The 15000-nt window shown below is 39.3% G+C and overlaps 1 protein-coding gene across 5 annotated transcripts in view; it reads left to right on the top strand.

The window, feature by feature from the left end:
* Positions 1-8410, top strand: part of LOC144979637 (proton-coupled folate transporter-like) — a 19442-nt gene extending 11032 nt beyond the window's left edge. For all 5 annotated transcript variants that reach the window (XM_078926451.1, XM_078926455.1, XM_078926454.1 and 2 more), the window contains 3 exons: positions 65-148; positions 5608-5764; positions 7995-8410. In XM_078926451.1, coding sequence (XP_078782577.1) covers positions 65-148; positions 5608-5764; positions 7995-8118 — 365 coding nt within the window. In that variant the 3' untranslated portion in view covers positions 8119-8410. The remainder of the gene's footprint in view (positions 1-64; positions 149-5607; positions 5765-7994) is intronic.
* The last annotated feature ends 6590 nt before the right edge of the window (positions 8411-15000 follow it).

Below are 15000 nucleotides of genomic sequence, written 5' to 3'. Positions count from 1 at the left end.
TGATGATGATGATGATGATGATGATGATAATGATGATGATGATACAACATATCTTCTATTCCAGTGCCTTTACTTATGTTTCCTGGGTTAAACTTAACCCCTATCATGAGAGGTGTCATGTCTGTTTTAGCTGGACCTGACAAACAAGGTACGTTTTAAATTATATACGACCTTCCCAACCCCAGCCCTCCCATCCCCACCCATCCACTTTCCTTTTTTTTCTCTCTCTCTCTCTTCACTGTGTTCCTTCTCTATGTAAAATACTCACAACATCCGTCAGCCAGATTAAACATACCGATACACAAAAATATCTCCTAACCTTGAACGTTTAAAATGGGATCGTGTAGCATCTACTTTACTGGAAACAACAAACAATGAAAGCAATGTGTAGTGAATTTTATAAATTTAATGTGTTCTCTCGTGTTTACGTTTTGTCTGATCTGGCGTGTAGTCTTGCAGTCAGCAGTATGTGGTAAGTCTTCGTAGTTCGTAGGAAACGGAGATCGCCACACATCCCCCCCCCCCCCCCCCCCCCAAACACGGACTAGTCATCTTCGTAGTACCGAGGTCGTTTAATGGTACGTCCTGAGCGAGATAGCTTCTTAGTAGGCACTACGTTAGTATCATCAGAAGCAGTACGGGAGTTTTGTATGTTTCTGTTCGATAACTTTCTGTTCGTATTCCGTGGGCGTCCACGACGAGGTGGGGTGGCAAGGGAAACTGGTTGCGTAGAATCGACAAATGCAGCTTTAAGTCGGTCGATCGAAATCCGTTCTGCTTTGCCACCAACATCGATCAGGAATTGTTTATCTCCAGGGGTTATGACAACATAGGGACCTGTATACGGCTTCTGAAGGGGTCCTCGGTGGGTGTCAACACGGATGTAAACATATTTTGCTGACATCAAGTTCTTGGGTAAATTTGTTTGATGATAGCCGTGATGATGTGTTGGCCGTGGTGAATGAAGGGACACGTTTTGCCGAAAGGTTGCCAAAAAGTCTTTAGCGTGGAAGTCTGAAGGATGGTCAGGTATAAACTCTCCAGGGATTGTTAAAGGTTCTCCGTATACTAATTCAGCTGAAGAATGACCAATATCATCCTTAGGTGCAGTTCTTAAACCAAGCAGAACCCAAGGTAGCTCATCCACCCAATTTGGAGTTATTAGACGAGCTTTGAGGGATGATTTCAAGGACCAAAGAAACCGTTCAATCATGCCGTTGGACTGAGGGTGATACGCAGTTGTGTGATGAATCTGCACACCAAGTTGACTGGCCATCTGTTTCCATAGCGTGGATGTAAATTGTGAGCCCCTGTCAGAAGTTATATCAACAGGAATACCAAACCGCGAGATCCAATTGGAGATCAGGGCTTTTGCACATTCTTCTGTTGTTGTGGTTTGTAATGGTATTGCCTCAGGCCATCGGGTGTTCCTGTCAATTATAGTAAGGAGATGGGTGAACCCCCTTGACTGAGGTAATGGTCCAACGAGGTCAATGTTTATATGTGAGAATCGCTTTCCTGGGACATGGAATGTTTCTAACGGTGCTCGTATATGTTTTTGAATTTTCGAAGATTGGCAGTTGTGACATTGCTTAACCCATGCTGACACTTCTTTCTTAAGACCATGCCAGATAAACTTCTTGCTGATAAGTCTGACTGTGGCCTTAACTCCAGGATGACTCATATTGTGAATAATTTCGAAAACCGGTCTTCTGAAGTCGGTAGGAACGATAGGTCTTGGGTAGCCAGTTGAGATGTCACAAATTAACTCTGGACCCGAGTCAACGGATGTTTTGACGATTTTGAGGCTTGTTAATGCAGTTTTGTAAGCCTGTATGTCAATGCTATTTTCTTGGGATTCCGCCATAGCTTGATAGTCGATGCCAATTGAGACTGAGTTTGTAACTGCTCTTGAGAGACAATCTGCGACAGTGTTGTTTTTTTCCAGAAATGTGTCGGATGTCAGTTGTGAACTCGGATATGGCAGATAAGTGCCTTTGTTGACGAGCTGACCATGGTTCAGTTGATTTGGACATGGCATGGATTAATGGTTTATGGTCAGTAAAAATAGCGAATTGTCTCCCTTCAATGATGAAACGGAAATGACGGATGGCTAAGTGAATGCCAAGCAACTCCCTATCAAAGGTACTGTATTTCTGTTCATGTTTACGTAACTGCCTGCTGAAAAATGCCAATGGTTCCCAATTACCTTGATGATTAGGTTGTTCAAGGACAGCGCCCACAGCTTGGTCGGAGGCGACAGACGTTAAAGCGAGGGGTGAGTTCAAGCGAGGATGGGCTAACATTGTAGCTTTACTTAGTGCATTTTTACCGTCAGTAAAGGCTTTCAACATTTCTTGCGTCCACGTAAGTGCTTGACGTTGTTTTTTTTTACTTTCAAAGCACTATATAGGGGTCGAAGTATTTCAGCTAGTCTCGGAATGAAACGATGGTAAAAATTCAACATCCCGAGGAACTCTTGAAGTGACTTGATGGTTTTTGGTTGTGGAAATTGTTTAACAGCCTCAATTTTTGTCGCCATTGGGACAGATCCAGAATGCGAGATGTGATGGCCAAGGAAGTTAAGAGATCTCACACCAAAAAGACATTTCTCAAGACGGATAACGAGGCCTTGGTTTCTAAGTCTTTCGAATACGATTTTGAGATGTTCCATGTGTTCTGCCTCAGTTGAACTTGCAACCAGAATGTCGTCTAAATAACAAAATACGCAGTCTAAATCTTGTAAAATGGAGTCCATTAAACGTTGGAATGCTTGTGCTGCATTTTTTAATCCAAATGGCATTCTTAAGAACTCCCAAAGGCCGAAAGGGGTTATCACTGCCGTTTTTGGGACGTCTTCTGGAGCGACTGGAATTTGGTGGTATCCTCTGACAAGGTCGATCTTCGAGAAGATGATCTTACCGTCTAAGTTTGCTGTAAAATCATGAATGTGTGGGACCTGATATCGATCTGGTATAGTAGCATCGTTAAGTCGACGAAAATCTCCGCAGGGACGCATTGTGCCATCAGCCTTGGGGACCATGTGTAATGGGGAAGCCCAAGGGCTCTTTGATTTTTGAATTATGCCCATTTCCTCCATTTCCAAAAATTCTTTTTTTGCACACAAGAGTTTTTCTGGAGCCAGGCGACGAGCACGTGCGAATACTGGGCGACCTTTGGTTGTGATGAAATGTTGCACGCCATGTTTCACACTTGCCGTTGAAAATGTTGGTTGAAGTAGTTCTGGATAGTTATTCAATAATTTTCTGAATGTATTGCAGTTCGGCTCGAGTGGTGAGAGTTCGGCGTTTGCGCAAACTGAACTTACTGAACAAGGTACGTGCGAAAACGTTTCAGCGTCGATAAGGCGTCGACCACGAATATCCACAAGCAGATTATGATGACGTAGAAAATCTGCTCCAAGTAGGGGACGCTTGACATCAGCTTTGATAAGTCGTGCATTGAATGAACGCGATCCAATACGTATGTTAGTTTCGAAGCATCCGTATGTTTTTATTGTAGAACCATTAGCAGCTTGTAATGCGAGATCAGAGGAACCCAAGCTTTTGTCTGGTGCAGAGGCGGGTGTGACAGATACTTGAGCTCCAGTATCTACTAAAAAACGTCGGTTTGAATTTTCATCGACGACGATGAGTTGGAGATTTTTTGATGTGGGCGCGTTGGCTGAGTAAGATTCCGGGTCGACAGCAGAATTTACTGTTGACCCGGCTTGGCGTTTCCCTGGTTCTTCTTGTTTTTCTTGAATGAATTGAAGAATTTGCATGTTTGTGCACATCGACGGGCATTTGAACCAAACCGTTGATGGTACCAGCAGAGGGAATCTATTTCACTGGTCATGGTTGGTGTGTCAACTTCACAAGTAGTATGAGAAATTGAAAAGGAGTTAGAGTTTGAGTGAGCAGCGTAGAAAAAATTGTCAGCTTTCTGGCAAGTGCCCTGTAATCATCCAGGTTGGACGAGTTTGTTAATGGAAGTCTGATGTTTGCTGGAAGTTGTCTTAAGAATAACTGTCTGAAGAGCAGACAGGGCGTGTGTTTGCCGAGGAGCACTAACATCTTGTCCATTAACTCAGATGGCTTTAAGTCGCCCAAACCAATCATGTTGAGTAGAGATTCCGCTCTCTCTGTTTCCGAAAGGCCGAACGCAGACAGCAGGAAGTTTTTCAGTATTTCATATTTACCTTCCTTGGGTGGTGATGATAGAATAGCAAGGGCTCTAGTTGCTGTGTCTGAGTCTAAGGCAGCCACTACATAGTAGTACTTTGTTTCATCGCTTGCTATATCGCGTAAGGCAAATTGTGCCTCGCTTTGTGCAAACCACGCTGAAGGACAAGTGGTCCAGAATGTGGGCAATTTCAATGCTACGGCGTCGATAGACATGTTTATTATTATTATGTTCTTGTGAAGAGTTGAACTGGTAAATAGTAATGATAATAATATATACCTATCTCTTAAGTTGTTTTAAGTCGGGGTCACCAATGTAGCATCTACTTTACTGGAAACAACAAACAATGAAAGCAATGTGTAGTGAATTTTATAAATTTAATGTGTTCTCTCGTGTTTACGTTTTGTCTGATCTGGCGTGTAGAGTAGTCTTGCAGTCAGCAGTATGTGGTAAGTCTTCGTAGTTCGTAGGAAACGGAGATCGCCACAATCGGTTGTTTCCTTGAGGACTACTGATAACGATAACTCACTTGGCGTTGAACAAACCTAAAATGACGTCAAAACACAACCCCAAGTGTCATTAAAGAAGACTACGGTTCAATCCAAATGTCAGTACCTGATAGTAGCGCAGCTACGATCGTAGCAATCGTTAACTTAAAGATAGAACGAAGATGACGTAAAACAGGTCTTTGTTATTGTTTTTTTTTTTTTTTTTTTTTTTTTGCTATCCGCGTCTATGACTACTTCTCACTAAACTGTGTATAGATTGTATGCAGATGACGTCACTCAGGCCTTTGTTATTGTTTTTGCCATCCGCGTTTTTTAACGAGACTAAAAGTTCATTGTTACACATAGTTTTTTTTGTGTTAGTTCATTATACTTCCGGATGACAATATTGTGAGCTTCTTAGCCAAGCGCTTACTATCTTTCGCCTGACCTTTTCGGAAATTGTACAATAGATAGAATGCGCTTGGCCAAGGAGTTCACAACATTGCCATCCGGAAATATAACGGACCAACACACAAACTCTGTGTAACCATGAACTTTTATAGTCTGGTTAATACAGTTGAGTGAGAACAACTCACAAACGCGGATGGCAAAAACAATAACAAAGGCCTGAGTGACGTCATCTGCATTCTATCTATAGACGTGAAAATACTAACGAAAGAGTGAAAATAGGCTTCGTATAGGAACGACACAATGGATGTTTCGAGTACAAACCCTTCGTCAGCACAACAATACACAAATTAACAATGAAGACAAATAAAATAAAAGTAAAATACAAAATAACTTAATAGTTTATTAAGTTTATCTACATTATGATCTAATTCACATGTTTCAAATTTTCTAGCATTGCCCTGATAGAAGTCATGTGCAGTCTGGTATCCAATGCAGTTTATCTACAATTTAATTTTATCCACAGGTGTCTTGTTTTCTAGCATAGCTCTAATAGAAGTCATGTGCAGCCTAGTGTCAAATGTAGTCTACAACAAGATTTACGCTGTCACTGTTGACGTTATGACTGGCTTTGTCTACCTTGTTATGGCTGGCATGTGTCTCGTCACGTTCGTGTTATACATGTGAGTATTGATAGTGGGCGCTTCAGCAGCATTTTATAGAAGATAGTGTGCCATCTTATCAACTCTTATAGTGTTTTTTTTTTTAAAAGACAACTACGTCAATCAGCCGAGTGAATAAATAAAAAAAAAGAAGAAGAAAACAAAATACATTTGATAGGACAGCGTGACTCAGAGTTACGGTCTTTGCTTCGTACCCGAAAGGTACCGAGTTCAATCACCTGCCGCTGCGTTGTGTGTCCTTGGGCAAGCCACCCCATCCTCTAGCTCAATAGGAGGCCTTGCCGCCTGGGTTATTTCCAGTCTTTTCTTGAAATAGACTCTAGATACCAATTTCCCATGTGGGATGAATAAATGAAATTTTATTAGTAAAAAAAAATAAAAAATTATTGAACTTTTCATAGGGCTTTTTCCATGGGTTTACCGCGCTCATAATATTAATAAATTCCACCAGCAGACTATTTGTGAACACATTTTCATTCATCACTGTGCAAATCGCCTGTTAGGCGTCCTTAATGTGATAAACTCTTATAACAATCAATAGCCAGATGCTTATTCAGACCTGAGTTGGTTTGGGCAATGAGTGTAAAGTGTCTGATCCAAAAAGACAATGTCGAAGCTGAAGTTTCGTCACCTTTCTAGTTAGTAATCACAGCCAGCGCCACCTGTTTATGTAACACAAGACCAAGTTACCATACCGTTGAGTGCCATCGCCGCATTCTATCTGAGAAGACTAGATTGGTAATTAAAAAAAAAAAAATCCTTTCGAACCATTAGGCTCAATGAGCCAGAGATTATCTCTCCTCCTGTGGCCATAAAAGGACAGTAACAAGTTTAATATCATTAATTGTGTACCGGAGGATCGTCCTTCGGAATTGCTCTACGTCGAATCTAAAAGACTCAACTATCCAATAACTGCTGAAGAGACAGAGGGATCTGAAGAAGTCTTTGAACTGAGTTGAGCGGGGGTTTTTTCGTAGCTTTTATAAAGTGCAATATCCACTAAACGATGTCAAAGCGATTTACAGGGGTCCCTAGCCAACAGCCAGATGTAACATATAGAACGAGACATGAACCTGTAAGACGATATTGCAATTTTTTGGACAGAGACAACGCTCATAACGGACATGTACTCATTTTGCACATGAGTATGGCGAGAGAATATGAGTAAAGAGCCTTTTCTAAGGACTCAACTATGCACCGACAAGACTCGAACCATAGAGCTTCCTATCCGAGTGTCATACCATAGACAACACAGTCGCCTTGAATTATTGATTAAGACTTTCATAATGTCAAAAAAAAAATAATAGAACGTTATGGAAATACTTTCTGTGGCGAGAGGCTACGTGATAATATATTTTGCCTAATCTAGTTTGTGCATCTTTTTAAAAGCAGGTCAATTGTTTTACGACCAGAAATATAATATATTATCAGTATAAACTGATTGGTATAACCTAGTTTTGATAACAGAGATTACGCACATTGTGGTTATCAATAGAAACATCCATGAATTTATGGATAAAATTTATGGATTCATGGATGTTTCTATTGATAACCACAATGTGCGTAATCTTTGTAGTTATTACTTACTTTACTTATCCTCTTGGTGCTTCAGTTGCACACAAGGCCGACCGTAGCCATCGTAAACTTATAGCCTGACACTGACCAAAAAATCATGTCAAAAGACAAGTCTTTGGCCACAAAAGAAAACAAATCGTTCAACCAATGGAATCACTTGTTTCCTTGAACTCTACTAACGACAACTCACTAGACTCTGCACAAACCTAAAAAGTGACGTCAAACTATTATGTCCTAGTGGGTTCTAGTGTCAGGCTATAACTTTACGATGGCTACGGTTCTAGTGTCAGGCTATAAGATAACTATGTCTACGGGCCGACACAGTAGATCTCCAACTATCATTGGTTGCTGCCATCCTTGATATTTCTCCCCACGTCTGCTTCTGGGTCAGGAAACAAGTTATTTCATTTGTTGAACTATTGAATACAACTCAAGATTAGTTTTCTTCTGTGACAAAAGACTGGCATTTTGACGTCATTTTTTGGTCAGTGTCAAGCTATAACTTTACGATGGCTACTTCTGGGTCTTCATAATACCACGCTCCAGGGTCCTCGATCCTCCAAGTTTCCAAGGGTCTCCATCTCCTCCTTGTTCCCTGTGGGGTTCATCTGTGGACTAGAATTAAACAACTATTTTTTTTTCTTTTCTTTTTCAGTCCCTTCTTCCACTTTTACAACAGACGTTCTTGGAATTATGGCATTTTGAGACAAAGTCAAGAAGACAATGATTCGTCTTCTGTTCGATCTTCCACATCTTCATCAAAAGGGGAAGTCAGCTAATGAAGAGGTTGCAGGACTGATTGACGCTCTGTGGCGAGACACATTTTAAAAATTATTTTGGCCGACGTGTACATATTTGAAGGTCAGATAATCCAATTTATTGTGGTCTCATGGTTGTGATGGAAATACTCTCAAACCAACGCAAAATACTGTCCATTACAACAATGTTAAAACAGGCCCATAATTATGTCTGGTTATGTTAGCAGACCTGTGAATATGTGCACGTTGATTTGGCCGATAGAAAAACTTTTATAAGCACTGCGGTAGTAATAAAAGCATTTTTTATAAATCATTTACACCGCTTCTATTCCATATAATAAACAGCTTGAGGCGTCAATACCGCAATTACATTTCATGAGATAAAGATCTGAACTAGTGTGTATGAAAGGTGCCAGACAAAGCAAGATAGAAAAATACAAGAAAAATAAAATCCCCCAAAAATCAGTCTACCTTGACTGGGGATCGAACCTCAGACCTTCTGATTATCGATATTTTTATTTCTTGCTTTGTCTGGCACCTTTCATACACAGATTCTTATCTTACACTGGTGCCTGCTCCCTAGATTCTTAAGGGGCGATTTGGGTCTAATTATTAGGAAAATCCTTCGAAAACATGATTTTGAGATTTTGGTGGAAAATGATATTTTAAAGTAGACTATAAAGGCACGAAAAACACAGCCGAAAATGGTACAGGCAGTAAGAAACGTGTGAAAAACGGGAAGCTATTTTGCTATTTTCTTAACATGTCATTTTTCTAAGGGTATGGGATACTGTGTCAAACGTCCTCAGAATCTATTCAATGAAATTGATAATTTCCACAGTTATCACAGAGATAATGTATTATGTCGCCATAGAGATATTTTTTGATAAGATATGTGAATTTTGAATTATAATCCTAATTCTGAATTTTTAACATCAATTTTGTCATAACATTTTGATTCTCAACTTTGTAATGGTCTAATAAAAATTCCATAAGCTAAAGTCGTAAAATCTCTCTATGGTGACATACTATGGTACAACATTCATAAGATGGAAGAATATGAAGGTCATTCCTTCATTAGTTTTTGTGGAACATTTGCCACAAAATTGTTATATTTTTCATGCCAGACCCCCAAATTAGGTCGCAAAATGGGTATCAACACAGATAATTTTTAATTTTTCACCATAAATGTTGTTTTTAAACCTATAATGTTGATACGGAATGATTAAAAGCGCCCAATATAGGTCATTAACATTTTTTTAGAAAAGATCCAAACCGCCCCTTAATTTGATATTTCCAGTTTATACCTAACAAACAAATAAAAAAATTGAAAAAACCTAAGTCATTCATACCAAAAAATAAACTATAATATAACCAAACTGGTTTTAGTCTATCAAATATTTTAAAATAAAACGGGTCTTAATATTTGTGTTAAAAGTAGCTTCAGTATTGCATTTTCTTTTTTAAATTGGAAGAGATTTCCAAACATAAGGCACAATAGGAGACACAGACCCATCAGAAACCAGTCAACAAGTGTTCAGGACTGAACGCATGTAACCAGAACGGTTTACCTCTGATACTTTTCTTCGATGCCACCTGCATCTACAATTCCCAAAGGCGTTTGAGCATTTGGAAGCCGAGATACGTGAATTTCCTTTAGCAGTATGGCTTTCGATGGCTATAATGTGGTCTAGAGATATGACACTCGCCTTTGGATCGGAAAGGCCTGGGTTCGAGGGGGGAGGTTCAGCACATTCTGTGAATTTCTTCCAAGACTTCGATGGCTAGAATCATTTTCCCTTGACGAAGCTCCCGGGCGGGTTCGCGACGGTGCACGAGTGCGGTAAGGAATCTGCAGATTGGGTCGATCGTCATAACATGGTAGTGTGAGCGCCATTAGAAGTTGCTGTCACAGGCTGAGATCCGATGGAAAATTAAGATTTTTGAGAGAAACTACTCTGTTTGAAGCCATACATAATTTTACACACACCCCCCTGATGCATGGTACACCTCCTTACCTTAACACCAAACTTACTTTGATGGTATTCTAAGACATTTCATACGAATTAAGCGTTTTAAAAAATCACAAAACATAGATATATATATATAGGTCCTCGATTTATCATCTTAGATTCGCTGGCATAAAATACAGCTGATTTTTCTGAATTATACTTGTCTGTATCAAATCAGAAATGGTTTCAACTTCCTGATAATTATGATCATTACCAGAAAGACTACCATAATAAGATATGACTTACAATCGACCAAAATCCAATAACTTTCAGAGATGAACATCAAGATAATATCCCCCCCCACCCCCACCAAAAAAAAAAAAGAATGGATAAAATAAAGCAAAATACCAAACACAAAAGCAATACAAAAAACAATGCAAAATAGAAACAAAACAATGACAATGACGATAGCCACGAAAATGATGATGATGCTGTGCTGATGATGATGATGATGATGATGATGATGATGATGATGGTGGTAATATATTGACGATATGATGACGACGACTATGATGATGATGATGATGATGATGATGATGATGATGCCGCCGTCAACGACGATACAAAACAATACTATGCTTCTGTGTCGAATATGAAGATAAAGGAGAGATAACTCGATTTTGATTGTTCTGTCTATTGATTGAATGCATTATCTAACCAAATTCGGTCCCTTGCCTGGTGGTCAAACAATTTCAATTGGATTCAATAGTCTGATGTCACGTCGCACAGCAACGGCGGACATCGTGGTTGTAAACTAAACAAAGAAAATTGGTACTTTTTATTCTTCATGCTGGCTAGAACTTTTCATATGTCTTGTGATCAGAATGTGTAAAAGATCATATTTATAATGTTTTTCTCCTCTGGAAACGCTTTGATGCTCGTCGGAGAAATATTTCATAAGGGCGTCCGCCATTGTTCCGATAGTTTAGATCCAGTTACTAGGTTACCATGCGTCATTACGAGGGAAGTGACGTTATGAATGTTGAAGGTATCTTATATCTGAGTGTGGTGGCTTGTTGTTTTGATGATTTGTGTGATTTTGTGAGCTTTGTTTACTCGTAGACACCATCGAACCCCCCCCCCCCCCCCCATTCTCGCCCGAAATAGTGTTTACATGTGTACTGTTCTCTAATAGTGTTCAGTGTTCGACCGTAGCCCTATAGATAGTTCGAAGATGACGTCACTCAGGTCTTTGTTATTGTTTTTTGCCATCCGCGTTTATGAGTAATGCTTACTGAACTGTATTAACCCGACTATAAACGTTCATGGATACACACAGTTTTGTGTGTTGGTCCCTTATACTTCCGGATGGCAATGTTATGAGCTTCTCAGCCAAGCGCATACTGTCTATAGCCTGACACCGTAGCCATCGATAACTTACAACCTGACACTGACCAAAAAATGACGTCAAAATGCCAGTCTTTGGCCACAAAAGAAAACAAATCGTGAGTTGTATTCAATAGTTCAACCAATGAGACCACTTGTTTCCATGAGCACTACTAACGACAACTAAATAGGCGGTGCAAAAATCAAATAATGACGTCAAAATGCCAGTCCTTTTGGATTTCAGTGTCAGGCTATAACTTAACGATGGCTACGGATTAGTACGGTTTAGTGAGAATTACTCATAAACGCGGATGGCAAAAAACAGTGACAAAGAGCTGAGTGACGTCAACTTCGAACTATCTGTGTTGGTCCGTTATACTTCCGGATGGCAATGTTGTGACCTTCTTAGCCAAGCGCATACTATCTATAAAGTACTTCAGAGCCATAATTCGACGCATAGAGTTGGAGTTTATCCCGGTTTCTATAGTGTGAAACAGAAAATATCAATTGCTTGCTAAACTTTGGATAGGACGATAGTCAAAGTACGCAAAGTACTTCCCGACAGACCTTACAGATCCAGCGGTCTAATTACGGCTGGGTGGACAAGTCTCGACTTCACCCGGGATTAACTTCGGTCCCTTCGCGTGTGAAGCGAGTGCTCTACCCACAAAGCTATCGAGGTTCCCGGGTGCCTGTATACCGTGTGTTAGTCATTGGTGATTAATAGGATTCAACAGTCGTGACGTCACTTCCCTCATAATGACGCATAATAAGTTAGTAACTGGTTCTAAACTATCGGGACAATGGCGGACACCTTTACGAAATATTTCTCCGACGAGCATAAAAGTGTATCCAGAGGAGAAAAACATAAAGCTGATCATGTTTTGACTTTTATACATTCTGATCACATTACATGTGAAAAAATTCTAGCCAGTATGAAGAATATAAAGTACCGATTTTCTTTGTTTAGAACCAAGCTGCTCGTTGCTGGGCGGACGTGATATCAAACTATTGAATCCAATTGAACATTGCTTTGTGAAAAGCAAACAAACGAAACTCCTGTTTTAATGGCGGGAAACAATTTTTTAACAGGGTTGCCAGTGAACAGAGGTACCAAATACATTTATTGGAAATGGATAGTATGCGCTTGGCTAAGAAGCTCACAACATTGCCATCCGGAAGTATAACAGACCAATACACAAAACTATGTGTAACCTTGAACGTTTATAGTCTGATTAATACAGTTTAACTCTCTCCTTACAAACCATTTTCAGTATTTTCCCAGCAGAAAAAATTGTTTTTTTTTAAAAAACTCATACAATCTCTCTACCAAAGAACTTTATGTTCTTATTCATTAAACAAAGATCATTGTGATATACAAAATAAATCTGAATAAGAAAAATGTATATTGTGTTGTAACAAATGTGACATTTTGCTGTAGGTGGTAAGGAGAGGGTTAATATGAATAACTCATAAACGCGGATGGCAGAAAGCGATAACAGAACTGAGTGACGTCAACTTCGATCTAACTAAAGTGCAAATCTTTAAGATAATATACCGTAAGAAATGTCCAATCCTTAGACAGCAACAAATCACGTGATCGATGACTCGATTGGAGGAGAAAACCTGAATGTAGATCGCTCCCATAGGGGTTATCAATCTCAGACACGTAAATAAATACAGGTCGCCGACTGTGTACCGTGCTATGATACATGATATGACATGAGATGATATATACATTAACGCAGTGATGCCAACCTTACGTAAAAAAATGCGTATTTTTACGCATTTTCATTCATTGTACACATTTTTCTGAGGATTGTACGCATAATTAAATTTCTATTATTCAAGCATTTTTAGCATTAATGCACTTTTTGGTGTCCTTACACACTAAATGTTTCTTGACCCATCAGAATTATACATGGATCTGGAAGTTGATACTATTTATCATCTATAAAGTGTAAGCTTATTCATTATTTCAAATATTTATTATATCATTGCTAGTATGGTCTAATTGCCCATAATCAGATTTAGTGCTAATTATCGAGTTTGCAGAATTGTACGCATTTTTTCAAAATCTTACTCATTTTGGCTCTCCATTGTACACATTTACATGGGTTAGGGTTGGCAGCACTGTTAACGTATACTTAGACCTACATTGGGGGAAAGGGGGTGGGGTTTAAAGATAAGGCGATAAGCTCAAATCATGTTGTTATTTGAAAATAACATGTGCAGGTCGTCTCAACTCAACTATGATATGACATGCTGACGCAATCATGGGCTTGATTTAACATTGACATTATTGACAATATTTTGTTTGGGTTTGAGAGTGTTTCCCTGACAACAATCAAACTATAACACTTTGGGTTGTCGGGTATGTAAATAAATAAACGTTGATTTGAGAGATTTGATGGAACGAAATTGACGTCTCTCAGCTTTTAGACAGCTATTTTAATGATATGTTCTCACTAAATTCCATCAATCAGACTAAAAACGTTAAAGGTTACACATAGTTTTGTGTGTGTGGATTTTTTTTTTTTACAATTCATCAGGCTGGCGGATGTTTTGAGTATTTTGCCTAAACGCACAGCACCAATATTACCATTACAACAATGAGACCATGCAAAACAATTCAGGTCATCAGACCAATCAATAAGAACGTTCGAATATTTCCTCCTTTGATACGTTCGTATTGTTTGTTTTTAAGCAGTTTAAACGACGCGACACGTTCAGGACATTCCAAAGTCAGAAAAAAGGAACACGAGGGATAGTAAAAAGAAAATAGATTTAATCTAGATTTACAATAGGATTCAATAGTCGTAACGTCACTTCCTTCCTAATGACGCATGGTAACTTAGCAACAATGGCTCTAAACTATCGGAAGAATGGCGGACGCCCGTATGAAATATGTCTCCGGCGGCATACAAGCTTTTCCAGAGGAAAAAAAAACCCATAAATTTGATCATGTTTTGACTTATACACATTCTGATCACAAGGCACATGAAAAGGGATTGAAAATTTCTAGCCAGCATGAAGAATAAAAAGTAATGATTTTCTTTGTTTAGAACCAAGATGGCCGCCGTTGCCAGGCGGCGTGACATCAGACTACTGAATCCAATTCAAAGCACATGAGAAAGAGTAATACAAAGGGGAACTGTTCAAATGGAGAACAGATATAGCTTCCAAGAGCACACTGTCAGTGTACTTAGTTTCAGATCACCAAAAAGTCATCCAGACACCAGTACAGGATCCCACTTAGAGGCATTCATTCAAATGCTTATAAATCATAATATTCAAAACAAAAATATAACATTATATAACAGATGATTAGAAGGGAAAAATATTATCTCCCAAAGCTATAACTAAACATTTGACTGTTTCCCTCACAGCCAAGGACTCCGGCCAGGCCATGGCAAAACCGAGTAATCTCATTCCAAGACAAAAACAGAGCAACTTGGAAAACATATATTATAGGGGAGTTGGGGGGGGGGGGGATAAAAGACACATCATGTAACCTCCCTGCTCATCATGGAAAGACAAAAGAAACCACCCACTTTGATAATAA

Source organism: Berghia stephanieae, chromosome 9 (genome assembly GCF_034508935.2).
Source record: "Berghia stephanieae isolate SIO BIC M18660-M18661 chromosome 9, UCSD_Bste_1.3, whole genome shotgun sequence".
Classification (NCBI taxonomy): Eukaryota; Metazoa; Mollusca; class Gastropoda; order Nudibranchia; family Aeolidiidae; genus Berghia; species Berghia stephanieae.
This window is presented reverse-complemented; position numbering and strand designations above follow the sequence as displayed.